The sequence below is a fragment of the Mytilus californianus genome, unplaced genomic scaffold (genome assembly GCF_021869535.1).
Source record: "Mytilus californianus isolate M0D057914Y unplaced genomic scaffold, xbMytCali1.0.p SCAF_3, whole genome shotgun sequence".
Lineage (NCBI taxonomy): Eukaryota > Metazoa > Mollusca > Bivalvia > Mytilida > Mytilidae > Mytilus > Mytilus californianus.
This window is the reverse complement of record NW_026262679.1, coordinates 90,504,492-90,521,480: the sequence shown is the minus strand read 5'-3', so window position 1 is coordinate 90,521,480 and position 16,989 is coordinate 90,504,492. Positions and strand designations below refer to the sequence as shown.

At 32.0% G+C, this 16,989-nt stretch overlaps 2 protein-coding genes across 6 annotated transcripts in view; one reads left to right on the top strand and one right to left on the bottom strand.

The window, feature by feature from the left end:
• Positions 1-531: 531 nt before the first annotated feature.
• Positions 532-7,404, bottom strand: LOC127735383 (fumarylacetoacetate hydrolase domain-containing protein 2-like). Its single transcript, XM_052245549.1, has 7 exons — positions 7,190-7,404; positions 5,510-5,726; positions 4,801-4,860; positions 4,135-4,303; positions 3,550-3,658; positions 2,947-3,034; positions 532-851 (listed from the first exon to the last, which is right to left on the bottom strand). The coding sequence occupies exons 1-7, from the start codon at positions 7,348-7,350 to the stop codon at positions 789-791; spliced, it is 867 nt and encodes a 288-aa protein (XP_052101509.1). The 5' UTR covers positions 7,351-7,404; the 3' UTR covers positions 532-788.
• Positions 7,405-7,406: 2 nt separating this feature from the next.
• Positions 7,407-16,989, top strand: part of LOC127735375 (putative aminopeptidase W07G4.4) — a 28,909-nt gene continuing 19,326 nt past the window's right edge. The window contains exons 1-2 of one of the 5 annotated variants that reach the window (XM_052245534.1): positions 7,407-7,478; positions 10,561-10,717. In XM_052245534.1, the coding sequence (XP_052101494.1) occupies positions 10,605-10,717 (113 nt within the window). In that variant the 5' untranslated portion in view covers positions 7,407-7,478; positions 10,561-10,604. The other 4 variants (XM_052245535.1, XM_052245536.1, XM_052245537.1 and 1 more) reach the window with 4 other exon arrangements.

Here is a 16,989-nt window from a genome sequence, read left to right as displayed (position 1 = left end):
GCACCTTTCAACTGTTACAAAGTGGCATAAAGGTAATTAGAGGAGTGCAATGTAAAAATCTTGCAATGAGACAAAAGTAAATCAAATCTATATCAAGACAATGTCACCAAAGTAGTTGCCTAGGAAACTGAAAGAGTTGATTTATGCAATTTCTTATTGGAAGGTTTTGCAGATCTGAGATAGGAAAACAGACTAAACAAAATTTCATAAAATATTCTGAAAATCAAGAAATAAGGATTTTTGGGAACATTATAACTTAGTGAAATGTATGTCCTAAATAATTTTAAAAAATTTTGTTTCAAAATAAAAACATTCACTTCTGGTGTGTTGTTGGCAAGATAAAACTATTTAACAAAAATGGTGTTAAACTGTACGTCATGTTTAGTTAATGGGTTTATCTTGTGTGTGTGTGTTTGTGGTTTTTTTCCTTCTTCCTGGCTTGCAGGTAGGTTTTGAAAATTTGATTTGATGCAAAACAAAATAAAAAGCAGACATGAACTTATTAAAGTCAGTAGAATAAAATCACTTCAATCCATTTATATCTTTGACAGATAATTCTTTATTCATCAATGCTGCCTGACAATTATCACAAATATATCTTTAAGAATTAGTTATAAGTTTCTATTTATAATTTAAGCTTTATTTGATATCCCACATCCTAATTTTCTATACAAAGTACCACATATGACATGTTTGACAGCATTCTAGCCATTACTTCCTGAGTAGTTGTTTCTATCATTTCTCAATTGTTAAAAGTTTTCATTTCACAATTGTTGAACTTTATCATTTCACACTATCTTGTTTACAACTTTTCCAATTTCATCAATTTCACATTCTACCACATCACCTTTCTGAAAAATATGACAAAACATTGTAATGAGACAACTCCAGTTTAAAATAAACTGTAGACACAGATATATGTCTCGCCTGACCACATAAAATTCAGAAAAGGACAATCTGATTGACAGCAACATTGCTTATTAATTCAAAGTCGCTGGACCATGATCTTGCGGACAGGGCCTAGAAACAGTGGACAAGCTGAGATGTACTGATAGTATGCAACTTTATACAGAATATTATTGATCTGCCACAAGTAGTTCTTATCAAAATGACTTAAGCAGAAAACTTAACATTGAATATTGCTAATTAATACAAAGTTACTGGACCATGACCTAGGGGGCAGGGCCTCAAAATAGTCATCAAACAGACATGTACTGAGAGTAATGCAACTTCATACAAACTATCATTGATCTATCACAAGTAGTTCTTATCAAACTAACTTAAGCAGAAAACTTAACATTGAAAATTGCTTATTAATTCAAAGTCACTGGACCATGTACTAAGGGCTGTGGCCTCAAAATAGTCGTCAAACTGATATGTACTGATAATAATGCAACTTCATATAAAATATCATTGATCTATCACAAGTAGATCCTATCAACATTGAAAGTTGCTAGTCAATTCAAAGTTGCTGGACCATGACCTAGGGGGCAGGGCCTCGAAATAGTCATCAAACTGATATGTACTGATAGTAATGCAACTTCATAGTAAATATCAATGATTTATCACAAGTAGGTCCTTTCAACTAACTTAAGCAGAAAACTTAACATTGAAAATTGCTTATTGTCACTGGACCATGACCAGGGGCAGGGCCTCGAAATAGTCGTCAAACTGATATGTTATGATAGTAATGCAACTTCATAGTAAATATCAATGATCTATCACAAGCAGTTCCTATCAAACTAACTTAAGCAGAAAAGTTAACAATTGTTGACGCCGGAGCTGGAGCTGGAGCAATCTTTGCCAGAAAAGCAATCCTTATGTCTCGCTTTGCAGGTGAGACAAAAAACTATTTACTTTAAATTCAATTATTTTTTTTTTTAAATTATTACAAGAAACTTCCTTGAGTTTGAAAGACCATTGATAATCTGTTTATCACTATTTTCCTAGGCAATGTCATTGACTGAGAAAAAAACTATATCAGCTGGTAGCTTGAAAACTATCACATAGAAATCAATGGCAAATTAAGAAAATAGCGATCATGAACTGGTTTGGAAATTTTTCCCTAGGATATTTTTTCTTACATGTTAATATGTTTGTGATTGATAGAGTTCGTTGTTACACTACCGCATTATGGGTGCATTAGACAATCTTAGTGAAGATAGTGAAAGACATTCATTTACTGAAACGCTATCAAATTGCAACTGCAAAATTTGTAAATTCAGCATTCATTCACAGAAAAAAACAACTTTATGTCTCATTCTATTTTTCTATTTTGTAAACTTATACAGTTTTTGAATATGATACAATAAAGCTTAAGTGACATATAGGTCCAATGGGCAGGGGTTTAACTATCAAATTGCTATGTATATACTTGTATAAATGTATGTAATGACACACATGTCACTATAATAAATAATTACTTTCTTACTTACCACACTCTCTCAAGTGTAAGATATTTTGTTTCGTGTGATATACTTAAATACTTAAGGAATGACTGTAATATTTTTTCTGTCTATTCGAAATAACATAAAAAATGTGGTGCACACTGAATAACCCACGTAGCGGGTTATTTTAAAGTGTGCACCACATTTTTTATGTTATTTCGAATAGACAGAAAAAATATTACAGTCATTTCTTATAATTTAATTCTAAATTCCATTTTAAACCGGAGTAAACCATGAAAAAACGTTGATGACGTCACGGTCACATGACAAAATTATGTCTATGAGCTGATAAACAAAACAACGTCAGCCAATCAGAAGAAGCGTTACATCCAAAATTAAATCATTAAACTATAAATACATGTATCAAAAAGAATATATCAGAAACTTTACAAGTAAATGAGTTTACATTTAAAGTAGCAATGGTACCACTTGAAATGGTTTGCTCTATGGAGAAATTCCAAAACACCACCTTAACCATACAAGATATAAGCCTACTAACCTTAAGAAATTCTTGTGGTTTTCTAAATACGCCTACACCTGGTGGTGTACCGGTTAAAATCAGATCACCAGCTTTCAAAGTCATAAATCTGAAAAAAGTACATGTTAAAAAGATGGGGTAGCCTTCATTTATAAAATGGCAAAATAATTTAAAAATAAGGAACTGTGGTGTCATGAGACAACTATCAACCAAAAGACAAGAAACATGGGACACACCTTGGAGAAGAAATGATTTTCTCTTTTGAATCACCTTTTCTTGCAACTGCTTGATATGGATGGAAGACAAAGGCCAATGAAAAATGAGCCTAGTTTCACTTTCTATTTACTTACATACATAAATGATAATCTTTGTAATTTGAACTCTGGTGGATAGTTGTCTCATTGGCAAACATACCCATCTCCTTTTTTTTATAATAATGTATACACAAAGCATAACACTTCAGCAACCATAAGTTTTAAAAACATTTGTGTAATCTACATGTGCAAGTATTAAGCTATCTTCATGTATATGTGCATTTAGCTTACACATCAATCACTTTACATTTTTCTTAACCTTTTCAAACTCTTCATTCAAACATTACAATGTGGAAACACCTTCACTCACCTGGATACAAAAGCTATACATGCAGCAGATTTGTGTATAAGCTGATTTGTACTACTGTCCTGTTTTGTTACTCCATTAACTTTACATCTCAATCCTAAGTTATGAGGATCTGAAATAAAATATATTTTTGATGCCTGTTATATTAAACATGCATCTAATAATATGACAGTAGTATGGTAATTAAAATTTCCTAATTTTAACTTTTTTTGTTTACCTAATTACACCAGCTACCTTTTACAAAAAAAAAATAGAATTAAAGCTGATTGTAAGATATAACTAAATGTTCATGTCTGACAAGCTTTTTCATGATTTTTTGTGAAAAGAGCAGCAATAGTTTAATGTTAAATAAGTCACTTCTCCAGCAGCCTACACTATTAAGCAATGCAACCACAGGGAGAGAGAAATAGTTTAAGGTCCTACCTCAACTTAAGGTCTGAAGTCAAATGGAATGCAACAATCATTTATCTCACCAACATTCTTCTTCTTCTTTTTATGATTTCTGTGAATGAATTGTACTAATACAGGCTGCATGCTACTGAAGACAAAATCCACTTTTTTTTACAAATTACAATAAGAAATATTTACCACTTAATGCTTCCTTAGTTACAATAGCTGGACCTAGGGGACAGAACCCATCCATAGCTTTTCCTATTACCCATTGTCCACCATTTACACCAGGTTTCAATTGCCAGTCTCTAGCACTGACATCATGCGCTACTGTATAACCAAATATGTAGTCCATTGCCTCTGATTCCTACAAAATGTATAAGTAAAATATACATGCATGTCAAAATCTAAATGCATGTATAAATCTAAATGCATGTATTTCCTTTTCCAATTAGTCATGTTATCACACATTTATTCATTTTTATCCATTACTTTACCCTATCCCTTACCGAAATATTTGTGGTTTTCCTGTATCATTAAAGAAATTTAATAAAAAATACTGCTATCCAATGAAATATTTAATTCTTACTGACAAATTCTTTACCATGTATTAACACAAGACATTAAGAGCCCTTACAAAAAAGGGTTTTCCAGAAACATGAGCATCTAAAAATAAAAGCACCTCATTTTTACATAGATGAGTAAAAAGCACAAGAGGACATAACACACATGTGAAGACAAGTTGTGAACTGTAGGTGTTAACATCCTTGTCTTTTTGTGGATAATTGTTTGTTTGGCCACCATACCGCATCTCCTATTTTCACAATGTAGGATTATAAAGATACTGTTATATCATAAACTTACAGATACTTTCTTGGCATCTTTCCCAACAACTACAGTTAATTCTACTTCCCAATCCAATTCCTGAATAAAACAGAAAGATTTCTATTTCAAAGCAAGAAAGACAGACATTTATGCAAACAATGCAACAAGGGGAGATAATCTTACTGTACAAGCATGGTTCAAATGTATTATATTTTTCCTTTTACTGTTAAAAAATGTCACAGTGAATTTTTTTCTTAAATTCAAAATTTTTCTCTCTGTATTTATGTTTGCTTAATATGATATTTCCTTATTTTCAATCTCTGTTTTAATTGTGGTTATTTATGTGTGTTTTGTTATATATATATAATTTAAAGAAAAAACACTGTATGCCTTTTACCAATAAATACCTTGATTTTTGTCACTAAAATAGTTTTAATCATTACTAAGTCTAATGTCAAATTGGTAATTTTGTGAATTAATAATATACCAAGAATCATTACTATGGTTGATCCCATTATTGATAAAAATACTAAAATTCAAGCTTCAGAAATCTTCTAACACAGAATATTAAGTACATGTAAATATTGATATAATTTCTATAAATGTGCCCTGTCATATTGTATCAATGTTTATCATTTTACATATTTTCTAATACAGTATGAAAAACTACTCAATTTACAGGCCTTGCAGTTTTATTCTAGACAGTTAACCCTATTATTTTGAGGTTTTGACAAATTAAAACTGATACCTTTGTTTCTTCTGGGTATATCAGGTCATCTGTTGGTCCAATTATACAGCTTGGAAATTTATTAAAAATAACTGGTACTTCAGGTACAGGAGCATTCTGTTCTATACAATGGTCTGTGTAATTCATACCAATACATAAGACTTTGTCTGGATTATAGATTGGTGCAACAACTTTCACTGTTTCTCGTTTCAAAATACTGCCTCCTCCATCCACTACACTGAAATAATTGTAATTAATCAGTGAATCCACAACAGGTATATTATTCCCAACATTCAACTGTTTTGTAATTTGAAAACTGTGTCCATCTTGGATGAAATTAATTCATTTCTTTTTGGAGCATTAAATGATTTAAGTAATTAAGTTTGTTACGGATAATATATTTTGTTGGTTGTAGTTATAAGAGAAAAAAAACAAAAATTGAAGCATAAAAGTTTACCAGTTACCATATCACTGAAACCACAACATGCAAACATAAGTAGTAATGATGTGACTGGCATCCGTGCAACAACAGCAGCAGAGGAAGAAAAAAAAACTTCCTCTAGAGGGTAACATCTTAGTCTACAGTATGTCAAAAAAGCTATTGAAGCAGCTTACAAGAGTTGACTAAAAAAATGGCATAACAAATCTCTTTATTTCCATACAGATAAGGAAATTATGATTTAATAGCACATTTGATGCAGGTTGTGCCATCAGGCCTTTGATTGAGCATAAAAATATAACAGCATAGCATAAATGGTGAGTCAGTTTTTCTTTGACTTATGAGTTTTATATTAACCATTTGGTATCAATTGCCTAAGTCCAAATAGTTTAATATGACATCTTACCAGGCTATATCTATTCTTTCGCTGTGGTGCCTTCCTATGACTTATGAAAAGTTCGACTACAACATAGGAAGGCGTCCAATCAAAAAAATAATAATAACTTTACAAGACATCATAATAGTTTGGACTACAATTTTTATTTATGTTTTTTTCCCAACAAAATCAAGATCTATAGAGCTTTTAATTTACACTGAGCATAAGCATAAAGCAAAAGGATGTACATATAACAATACAACATAAGCTCTGTAGAGCTTTTCACTGAATTGCCGGGATTGCTTCCCTTAAATATTAGATATTTAGCCAGCTGTAAGAGGTTGAGCTAAGGAAGTACTTCTTTGGGTCAGTTGGTTAGAGCTCTGCCTTGTAACACAGAGGTCCCAGGTTGGAGTCCCGAAGGAGACAATGTGATTTTCTAATAAAAATCATGCTCTTCGGTTACAATTGGTGCCCAACTAAAAAAAACCACCATGCTTTAAGAGAGGATATCTAGACAGGGTATGTGTTGTAAGAGTCATAATGGTATAATGACTCGAGGTGGGGAAAGTGTGACGAGATTGCTTCCCTTAAATTAGAAACTTAGCCAGCCTTTAGTGGTTGAGCCAGGGGGTACTTCTTTAGCTCAGTCGGTTAGAGTGCTGCCTTGTACCGGTAGTTGTAACACAAACACAGAGGTCCCGGAGGAGACAATGTGATTTTCTAATAAGAATCAGGCTCCTCTATCACACTGACACAGAAAGGAGGATTGAGGAATCACAATGACTGTACAAAATCTCTGAATATGTGTTTCTAAAAAGGTTTCAAAGCCCATTTTTTAAAGAGTAAAGTCCTGTCTAGTCTATCCATTTGAACCAGTTGATACCTTTTCGCAGCTGACAGCATAGCATTGCCGCCTTCAATGAAGGATCTCATGTCATTGGGAATGTTTGGGTTTGCTTTGCATAAATCAACAATATCTCCGTTTTCTCTAAGTTCAACGCCAATCCGCCTATTGCCAGCATCTTCAAATTGCACAAGCCTCATCTTTCAAAATCACCTGACACACCCCTCTGTAGACCGAAAACTACCGAGAAGTTCCAAGTGCATCTACTGATAACGAAAGTAGACACGAACCGGCAAGACCGTGTGACGGTCTGAAGGTGTGACATAATGTAAGAGAACGGGTATTGTATATTATATGGTTATGCAAACAATGATAACTGTTGAGTCGCACAAATATGATTGTTTTTGTACAATTATTAAACCTTGTTTTAATACCTAATATTTGTTCGTGATAATGAAAGTAGAAACCACGGATTGGACCAGGATCATTTGAGTGCTGCTCAACACACTTTTCTTAAAAGTGTCAGACCACCAATTCAAATTCCCTATCTATTCAACCAAATTTTGCAACTTTCACAGCTTTCTTGTACATGTATGCCCTTTCTACATGCCAATGTTCAACCAATGTTTAAAGTCTTGTAATCATTGGTAATGAACATGATCTGAGACTACTATAACGCAGTCTCTCTCAGACATGATGAAATACTATGTTCAGAATTCAAGTCACTACTAAAAAAAAACCCTGGTTACCTGGAAATCTTAAATAAGTATAATACTGCAGCGCATTAATCCTTAATTTTTAATGCAAACTCATAGACAAGTGAATTTTGGCTAAAAGTAGTCTATATATATATATATTTCTCTTTCACCAAAAGTTTCATTTCTGCAAAATTGTTTGTAAGTTTAAGTAAACAACGACATCAAAAGCACAAACGTTCTAAATTGAAGTGGGTAAATGGTGGTCTGACGCCTTATTTCATATGAATGTTGGGAATGTACCCAATTGGTATACGTACATGCCCTAAAGTCTTCTGTAGGATTTTGGTTGCATATTTTAAACTCAAATGAAAAAGAGTCTTTATTATAATGTTTATAAAGTTAACAAGCAGTTAAATGATGGATTTGCTTCAAAAATTAAAATGCTACTATCTAAATTAAATTTCACTCATGTTTTGAAAAATCAATGTACTTTTTCTAAAAAAACAATTACTTTCAGCCCCAACGAAGAAGCTCAATGAAATTACAATATATTTTGGAAAAATTGTCTCTTTAATGATGATAATTCAATAAATGGAAATAAACTAAGAACCTACAGAAAATTTAAAGTAAAGTATGAACTTAAAAGTACCTTTTATTAAATTTAGATAAAAATGTTACAAAAAATATGCAAAAATAAGAATAAGTAATAGTATGCTAGCTATTGAACATGGTTGTACAATAAAACAGCCTTAGAAAATAGAATATGTCCCTTATGTCACAAAGAGGACGGAAGATGAATTCCATTTTATCATAACACGGCAGAACTTAATAAACCTTAAGGATCAAAATGTTTAATGAAATTTCTAATATTGTTCCCTGTTTTAATTCAACATGTTCTATGAGTAATGAAAACGAGGTTGATTTTATATTTTCTTGCGAAGAATGTGATATATTAATTATCATTGTTAACAGTATAAGTGAAATGTATAATGAGAGAAACAACTATAATGTCAATACATGAACTGTGTATGATTCATGACTAATATTATAATATATATAATCACGATATTTGAAATGATTACTTTATAGAGGAGGCATGTTGTCAAAAAAAGTATTGTAATAAATATTAACATTTTTTTCAATGCTACATGTTTGTATTGTTTTCTGTCTATTTTTTTGTCATTTATATGTTTTTCTTTAGTAACAATCCTATTGTTTGGATTTTAAACTAATAAAATTCTTATTCTTATGAAACGAGTTTCTGGTTATTTAAATTACAAGTTATAATGTTTAAAAATTATTATGCCAATGCGTGCATATATAGTAAATTCAGTCTTCTGTGTATGGTATTTATTATGAATCCGTAATGTTTTTAAATCGACAACAAATATTTCATTCCTAGATTTTTTAATAGACTGATTGTAATTTATTGAAAACTTTGGCTACTAATTAAATTTTGGCTTTTGTTGCCAAAGTTTACCAATCGTGACCTTGATAAACATTCAACATAGAATCCTGTAGCAAATGAAAAATAAGTGTGATGACAGAGTGATTGAGTTTTTATGTTTTTAGTCCCTTACTGATGAAGTTGAAGGGGACTTTAGGTTTGCACTCTGTCTGTCTGTCCATCAGTCAGTCCGGCAACTCAGTTTTCTACACTTTTTTTCTTCGTTCTTGAAGATATCGATTTGATATTTGGTATATAGTTTTATCATGACAAGTTATAGATCAAGTTCGAATTTTGTTCCGGTCTGATGATTAAGTCCAGAGTTATGGTCCATAAAAAAAACTCCATAACTAATGTTAGAGTGCTATGTTAAACCATATAATCTGTACAAAGGGAGATAACTCATTTTTTAAAAGACATTCTTTGGTAAATTTTTTGTAGAATTTTTTGGCAGGTTTATATGTTATTTTGTATAAACTAATTTTCTGAATGCTACATATATATATATATATATATAATTTTTTTATTAAGTGAAATCCTTTAATTATATAATAATCTATTTTTATTAAGGTATATATTTCATTACATTACATTGTGTAGATAAAAGTTGTTGACATTTTATAGATAAGTTACAAATCTATATTAGTTAGTGACAAATGAAAGAAAAAATATTTGAAACTATTAATTATATTTGATTGTAATTTGAAAATAGAGATACATTGTGTTACATCATATCTAATTTTAGAGAACTATTAATCATATCTAATGTTAGAGTGTTATAGGTTTTCCACTCTTTTTTCATCATGCTTGAAGATATTGATTGACAATTGGTATATAATTTTATCATGACAAGTTACAGATCAAGTTCAAATTTTTGTTTTGGTCTGATAATTTTGTGCAGAGTTATTGTCCTTGGACTTGAAAAAATTCACTCAAATATTCAGTTTTCCACACTGTTTTTAGTCATGCTTGAAGATATTGACTTGATATTTTCTTTTTGTTTACACCATGACAAGTTATAGAACAAGTTAGCATTTTATTCCAGTATAATGAATTTTTACCCGGTAGGGGACTATGTATTGCCATGCAATACTCTCAGAATGCCTCATGCATTCCCATACTAGTTTATTAAACTTAGTCATAAAATTTGTTAAATGATTTGGTGTATTATAGAGGTAAAACTCTTAGCTTTTTTTTTCACATGCATCATTATATTTTGAACAAAAGCTTGACAAAAAAATGGAAAATATTTTACATTATTACAGGTGATTTTTCATTGCTGTAATTGAAACATCTTTAAAGTATTCCAATGCTGTTTAAAGGTTTCACCAGTAACATAAAACATATAAGAAGAGTATTTCCCATTCCTAACTTCAGATCATCTTTGATGTCATTTTCGCATAACAGTTGTAGTATACAAAGGTACAATTCACATAAACTTTTAGTTATAATGTAAGCTTGGTGTTGCATAATCTAAAATAACCATTCATACTATACTAATTTGCTTGAAATAATGGTATAACATTTTTTTTAACCTTTCTAATTATATATGTATATTTATATGGATTGGTGATTATTTATCCTTATAAGCAATCTAGTTGAAAACATCTCTCAGTTTTACTTTCTGGACTCGGGATCATGTACATGAATATCTATTGACTTGCTACATAATGAAGTTGAGACATAAATGTTTGCAATGAGAACTAGTTAATTCGAACTGGTAGGTATAATGAATATTATTAAAAATTAAGTTGCATACATGAATTATATTTCACTTCCTGTTGCTATTCTTCTATGCTGGACACCGTGTTGGTCTTATTGTCGAGCCTGCAACATTTATAATGTGAAAGCAAAACACAACAATCCTAGATTCCCTATCGGTGGCATCAACATTTAGATTTAGTCTGTGCTTGAAGTTTTTTAGATATCAATAACTTTGTCAAACCTTCATGGAATTTTATAAAATTTGGACAAAAGCTTGTTTATGACCAAAAAACAGTATCCAGTGGCAGTGCAAAATTTTGAACTTATTTATTTTATTTTTCCATATTTTACTGATGTATGGACTTAGTTTTTTATGCCCCCGCCGTAGCGAAGGGGGCATTAAGTTTTACCAATGTCCTTTAGTACATCCGTACGTCCCAAAGTTGGTTTCCGTTCTCTAACTTTAGTTTGCCTCAACCAAATGTTATGAAACTTATACTCCATACTTATTACCACAAAACACAGATCAAGTTTGAATTTTGGTGGTGTCACTTTTACGGTTCTAGAGTTATGCCCCTTTACAAACGGAAAAATTGCTGAATTTTTTGTTTCCGTTCTCTGACTTATGTTTGACTCAACCAAATGTTATGAAACTTATACACAATACTTATTACCACAAAACTCAGATCAAGTACAAATTTGGGTAGTGTCACTTTTACCGTTCTTCAGTTATGTCCCTTTATAACTTTATATGATATGCAAGTGGGGGCATCATCTGTGTCCCATGAACACATTTCCCATTTATTTTACATTGAAATTTGGACAAAAGCTTGTTTATGAAAAAACAGTATCCAGTGTAAAATTTGAAAATCTCTATTTTCATTTTTCCATATTTTACTGATAAATGTACTTAGTTTTTGTCGAGCCTGCAACTTTTGTCGCAGAAAGCTCGACATAGGGATAGTGATCCGGCGGTGGCTGCGTTAGCTAACTTCTAAAAAACTTTATATTTTCCAAGGTGGAAGACCTGGATGCTTCATACTTTGTATATAGATGCCTTATGTTATGAAGTTTCCGTCTGTCATATGTTCATTGTCCTTGACCTCATTTTCATGGTTCAGTGACTACTTGAAAAAAAAATTTGTAATGTTAATTTCTCTCTTGTGAGTAATAGGATAACTATATTTAATATGTGCGTACCTTGCAAGGTCCTCATGCCCATCAGACAGTTTTCATCTGACCTCGCCTCATTTCATGGATCAGTGAACAAGGTTAAGTTTTAGTGGTCAAGTCCATATATCAGATATAGTTCTTTTATATTTGGTGTATGGAATTATTGTAAGGTGAACATGTCCAACTGGCAGGTGTCATCTGACCTTGACCTCATTTTCATGGTTCAGTGGTTAAAGTTAAGTTTGTGTTTTGATCTTTTTTTTCTAATACTATATGCAATAGGTCAACTATATTTGGTGAATGAAAATATTTTACATTGTACATGTCAGTCTGGCAGGTTTTATTTGACCTTGACATCATTTTCATGGTTCATTGCTCAGTGTTTAGTTTTTATACGACCGCAAAAAAATTTTGTGGTCGTATATTGGTATGACGTTGGCGTCGTCGTAGTCGTCGTCGTCGTCGTCGTCATCGTCCCAAGACACATTGGTTTTCGCACTCTAACTTTAGTTTAAGTGAATGGATCTCTATGAAATTTTACCATAAGGTTCAATACCACAAAAGGAAAGTGGTGATTGATTTTGGGGGTTATGGTACCAACAGTTAAGGAATTAGGGGCCAAAAAGGGGCCAAAAATAAGCATTTTTGTAACTTCCAGACATAACTTGTGTGTAAGTGTATGGATCTCTCTGACATTGTACCACAAGGTTCCATATCACAAAGGGAATGCTGGGATTGATTTTGGGGGTAATTGCCTCCAAATTTTAGGAGTTAGGGGCCAAAAAGGGGCAAAAAACAAGCATTTTTCTAGTTTCATGACAATAACTTGAGTGTAAGTGTATGAATCTATCGACATTGTACCACAAGGTTCCATATCACAAAGGGAATGCTGGGATTGATTTTGGGGGTAATTGCCTCCAAATTTTAGGAATTAGGGGCAAAAAAGGGGCAAAAAACAAGCAGTTTTCTAGTTTCATGACAATAACTTGTATGTAAGTGTATGGATCTTTATGAAATTGCACTACAAGGTTCCATATCACAAAGGGAAAGCTTGAATTGAGTTTGGGGGTAATTGCCCAAAACGTTTAGGAAAAAGGGGCCAAAAAGAGGCAAAAAATAAACATTTTTATACGACCGCAAAAAAAATTTTGTGGTCGTATATTGGTATGACGTTGGCGTTGTCGTCGTCGTCCGTCGTCGTCGTCCAAAGACACATTAGATTTCGCACTCTAACTTTAGTTCAAAAGAATGGATCTCAATGAAATTTTACCATAAGGTTCAATACCACAAAAGGAAAGTGGGGATTGATTTTGGGAGTTATGGTACCAACAGTTAAGGAATTAGGGGCCAAAAAGGGGCAAAAAATAAGCATTTTTGTAACTTCCAGACATAACTTGTGTGTAAGTGTATGTATCTCTCTGACATTGTACCACAAGGTTCCATATCACATAGGGAATGCTGGGATTGATTTTGGGGGTAATTGCCTCCAAATTTTAGGAATTAGGGGCCAAAAAGGGGCAAAAAACAAGCATTTTTCTAGTTTCATGACAATAACTTGTGTTGAAGTGTATGGATCTCTCTGACATTGTATCACAAGGTTCAATATCACAAAGGGAATGCTGGGATTGATTTTGGGGTAATTGCCTCCAAATTTTAGGAATTAGGGGCCAAAAAGGGGCAAAAAACAAGCATTTTTCTAGTTTCATGACAATAACTTGTGTTTAAGTGTATGGATCTTTATGAAATTGTACTACAAGGTTCCATATCACAAAGGGAAAGCTGGAATTGAGTTTGGGGGTAATTGCCCAAAAAGATTAGGAATAAGGGGCCAAAAAGGGGCAAAAAATAAGCATTTTTCTAGTTTCCAGACAATAACTTGTGTTCAAGTGTATGGATCTCTCTGAAATTGTACTGCAAGGTACCATACCACAAAGGGAAGGCTGGGATTGATTTTAGGGGTAATTCCCTCCAAATTTTAGTAATTAGGGGCCATTAAAGGGCAAAAAAACAAGCATTTTTCTAGTTTCAGGACAATAACTTGTGTGTAAGTGTATGGATCTTTATGAAATTGTACTGCAAGGTTCCATATCACAAAGGGGAAGCTGGGTTTGAGTTTGGGGGTAATTGCCATAAACGTTTAGGAATTTGGGGCCAAAAAGGGGCCAAAAAACAAGCATTTTTCTAGTTTCCAGACAATAACTTGTGTTCAATTGTATGGATCACTCTGAAATTGTACTGCAAGGTACCATACCCCAAAAGGAAAGCTGGGATTGAGTTTGGGGGTGATGAATCATAAGGGGGTTAAAAAAATTGGGGGGGGGGGGGATTTTTTTCTCCTTTTTTTTCTTTAAAATTGGTTATTTCTGATTTATATATAAAAGCAAATAATAATGATATGGTTTGAATAGGTAAATTAATTTTAGACCACATTCATTCTGTGTCAGAAACCTATGCTGTGTCAAATATTTAATTACAATCCAAATTCAGTGCTGTATCAAGCTTGAATGTTGTATCCATACTTGCCCCAACTGTTCAGGGTTCGACCTCTGCGGTCGTATCAAGCTGCGCCCCAGCGGAGCATTTTATTGAGTTTTGGTCTATTTTTTTCTAAAACTATAACCAATAGGTCAACTATATTTGTTGTATGGAATGATTGTAAGGTGTATATGTCTGTTTGGTATGTATCATCTGACCTTGACCTCATTTTCATGGTTCATTGGTCAATGTTAAGTTTTCATGGTTAAGTTTGTTTCTTAGATACTATAAGCAATAGGTCAACTATATTTAATGCATAGATTGATTGTAAGGTGTACATGTCTGTCTGGCATGGTTCATCTGACTTTGACCTTATTTTCATGGTTCATTGGTCAATGCTTAGTTTTCCTGTTTAAGTCTGTTTCTTAGAAACTATAAGCAATAGGTCAACTATATTTGGTGTATTGAATGATTTTAAGGTGTACATGTATTTCCGGTTTGGTTTATCTTACCTTGACCTCATTTTCTTGGAGCATGTTAAGTTTATGTGATACTTTTAGTAAAACTTTATATTTAGGACTATCAACATAAAAGCAAGGGTCAGTAAAGAAGGTGAGACATTTCAGCATGTGCACTCTTGTTTTAAAGTTAACAAGTAAATACACTCTGGGGTTAAAGTTTTTTACACATCAATTACTTTGTCAAACCATCATAGAATTTTATGAAACTTTGGTAGAAGCTATTTTATGATTGAGATAAAAAAAAAAATTAAATTCTGTATTTCACTAATAATTGGACTCACTTTTTAAGTCAACTTTACACTTTTACACTGACAGCAGCAATCCCAGGCGAGACACAGGGTTCAACGGAACTCCTTATGAATCTTTTTTAAGAAATTATTAAATTATTTCTTTGATATAAGGGGTCTCTTAATATCAAGTGGATGGCTGTTGAACAGTTTGTTAATGATTTACTTGATCTTAATCTTGTTTTTTTAAATCTTTACTAAATATACTATTAATACTGTGCAAATTTAAATACCTGGAAAACAAGCTGAATTTCAAAAGTTTTAAAAAAGACTAGATATATTTATAAAACAGTCATAACAAAGTTTTTTGAAAACACCAAGATCTAAGAACTATGAGACTTTTAAATATTGTACTGATTTAAAAGTGATTACGTAAGACATAAGTATAGTAATTGTCAATTGTCAGTTTATATGATAAAATAACAATTTATGCTATACTAATTTGCTTGAAATAATGGTTTAAAATGTTTAACCTTTCCTGTTGTAATTATATTGAATGGTAATAAATTATTAGCATAAGCAATCCAGCTGAAAACTAGTAGAGTAATGCTTCACTTATATAGATCTGACATCTCTCAGTTCTACTTTCTGGACTCAGGATCTATATTTGATGACTTGTAAGAGATTTTTGAAGCCATAAAATTATTGCATAAAAGAAATCGTGATTAGTTTTTGGTACAAATTTATGATAGATAGTATAATTAAAAGTTTTGAACCAACTTTTTTTTTTCAATTGAATTGATTCATATTTTATGTCGGGGCCTTTTATAGCCGACTATTCAGTATCGGTTTTTCTCATTGTTGAAGGCTGTACGGTTGCCTATAATTGCTTATATCCATTTCATTTGAACTATGGTGGATAGTTGTCTTATTGGCAATCATACCACATCACAAAATTAAGTTGCATACATAAATTATACTTCACTTCCTGCTGTTTTTCTTCTGGACACTGTTTACCTTGGTCTTAATTTTAGGATGCTCTTTCTTTGATTTAAGGGGTTTATTTGTATCAAGGCAAATGGCTGGTGTACTTTTAATTAACAATTGACTTGATCTTTATCCTTGTTTTTTAAATCTTTACTAAATTTATTATGCTGTCAGCAAATTTTCATACCAGGAAAACAAACGGTATTTTAAGTCTAAAAAAAGACTAGATATATATTTATAAAACTTTCAAAACAAAGCTTTTTGAAAATGCCAAAGTCTAAGAATTATGAGAATTTAAAAACCTGTACCGATTTATAAGTGTTTACATAAAACATTATTATAGTAGTTGTCAATTGTCAGTTTATATGACTCAATATTAGAAATGTAAGTAGGATTTAGCTTGTAGTTTAGACTGTATGTTTTAACAAGATGTATGTATGATTATCATGTTATCATTTTCATTAGTTTACTTGTGACTTAAAGCATGTGATCAAGGATAAATAAAAATAAAGTTTACTCTGGTGATGTATACGTAAGCATGTTTGTATCATTTCCTCTTACGGACAATTTAAATGAAAATCTGAATAGAAACAACAGGATTTCTCTA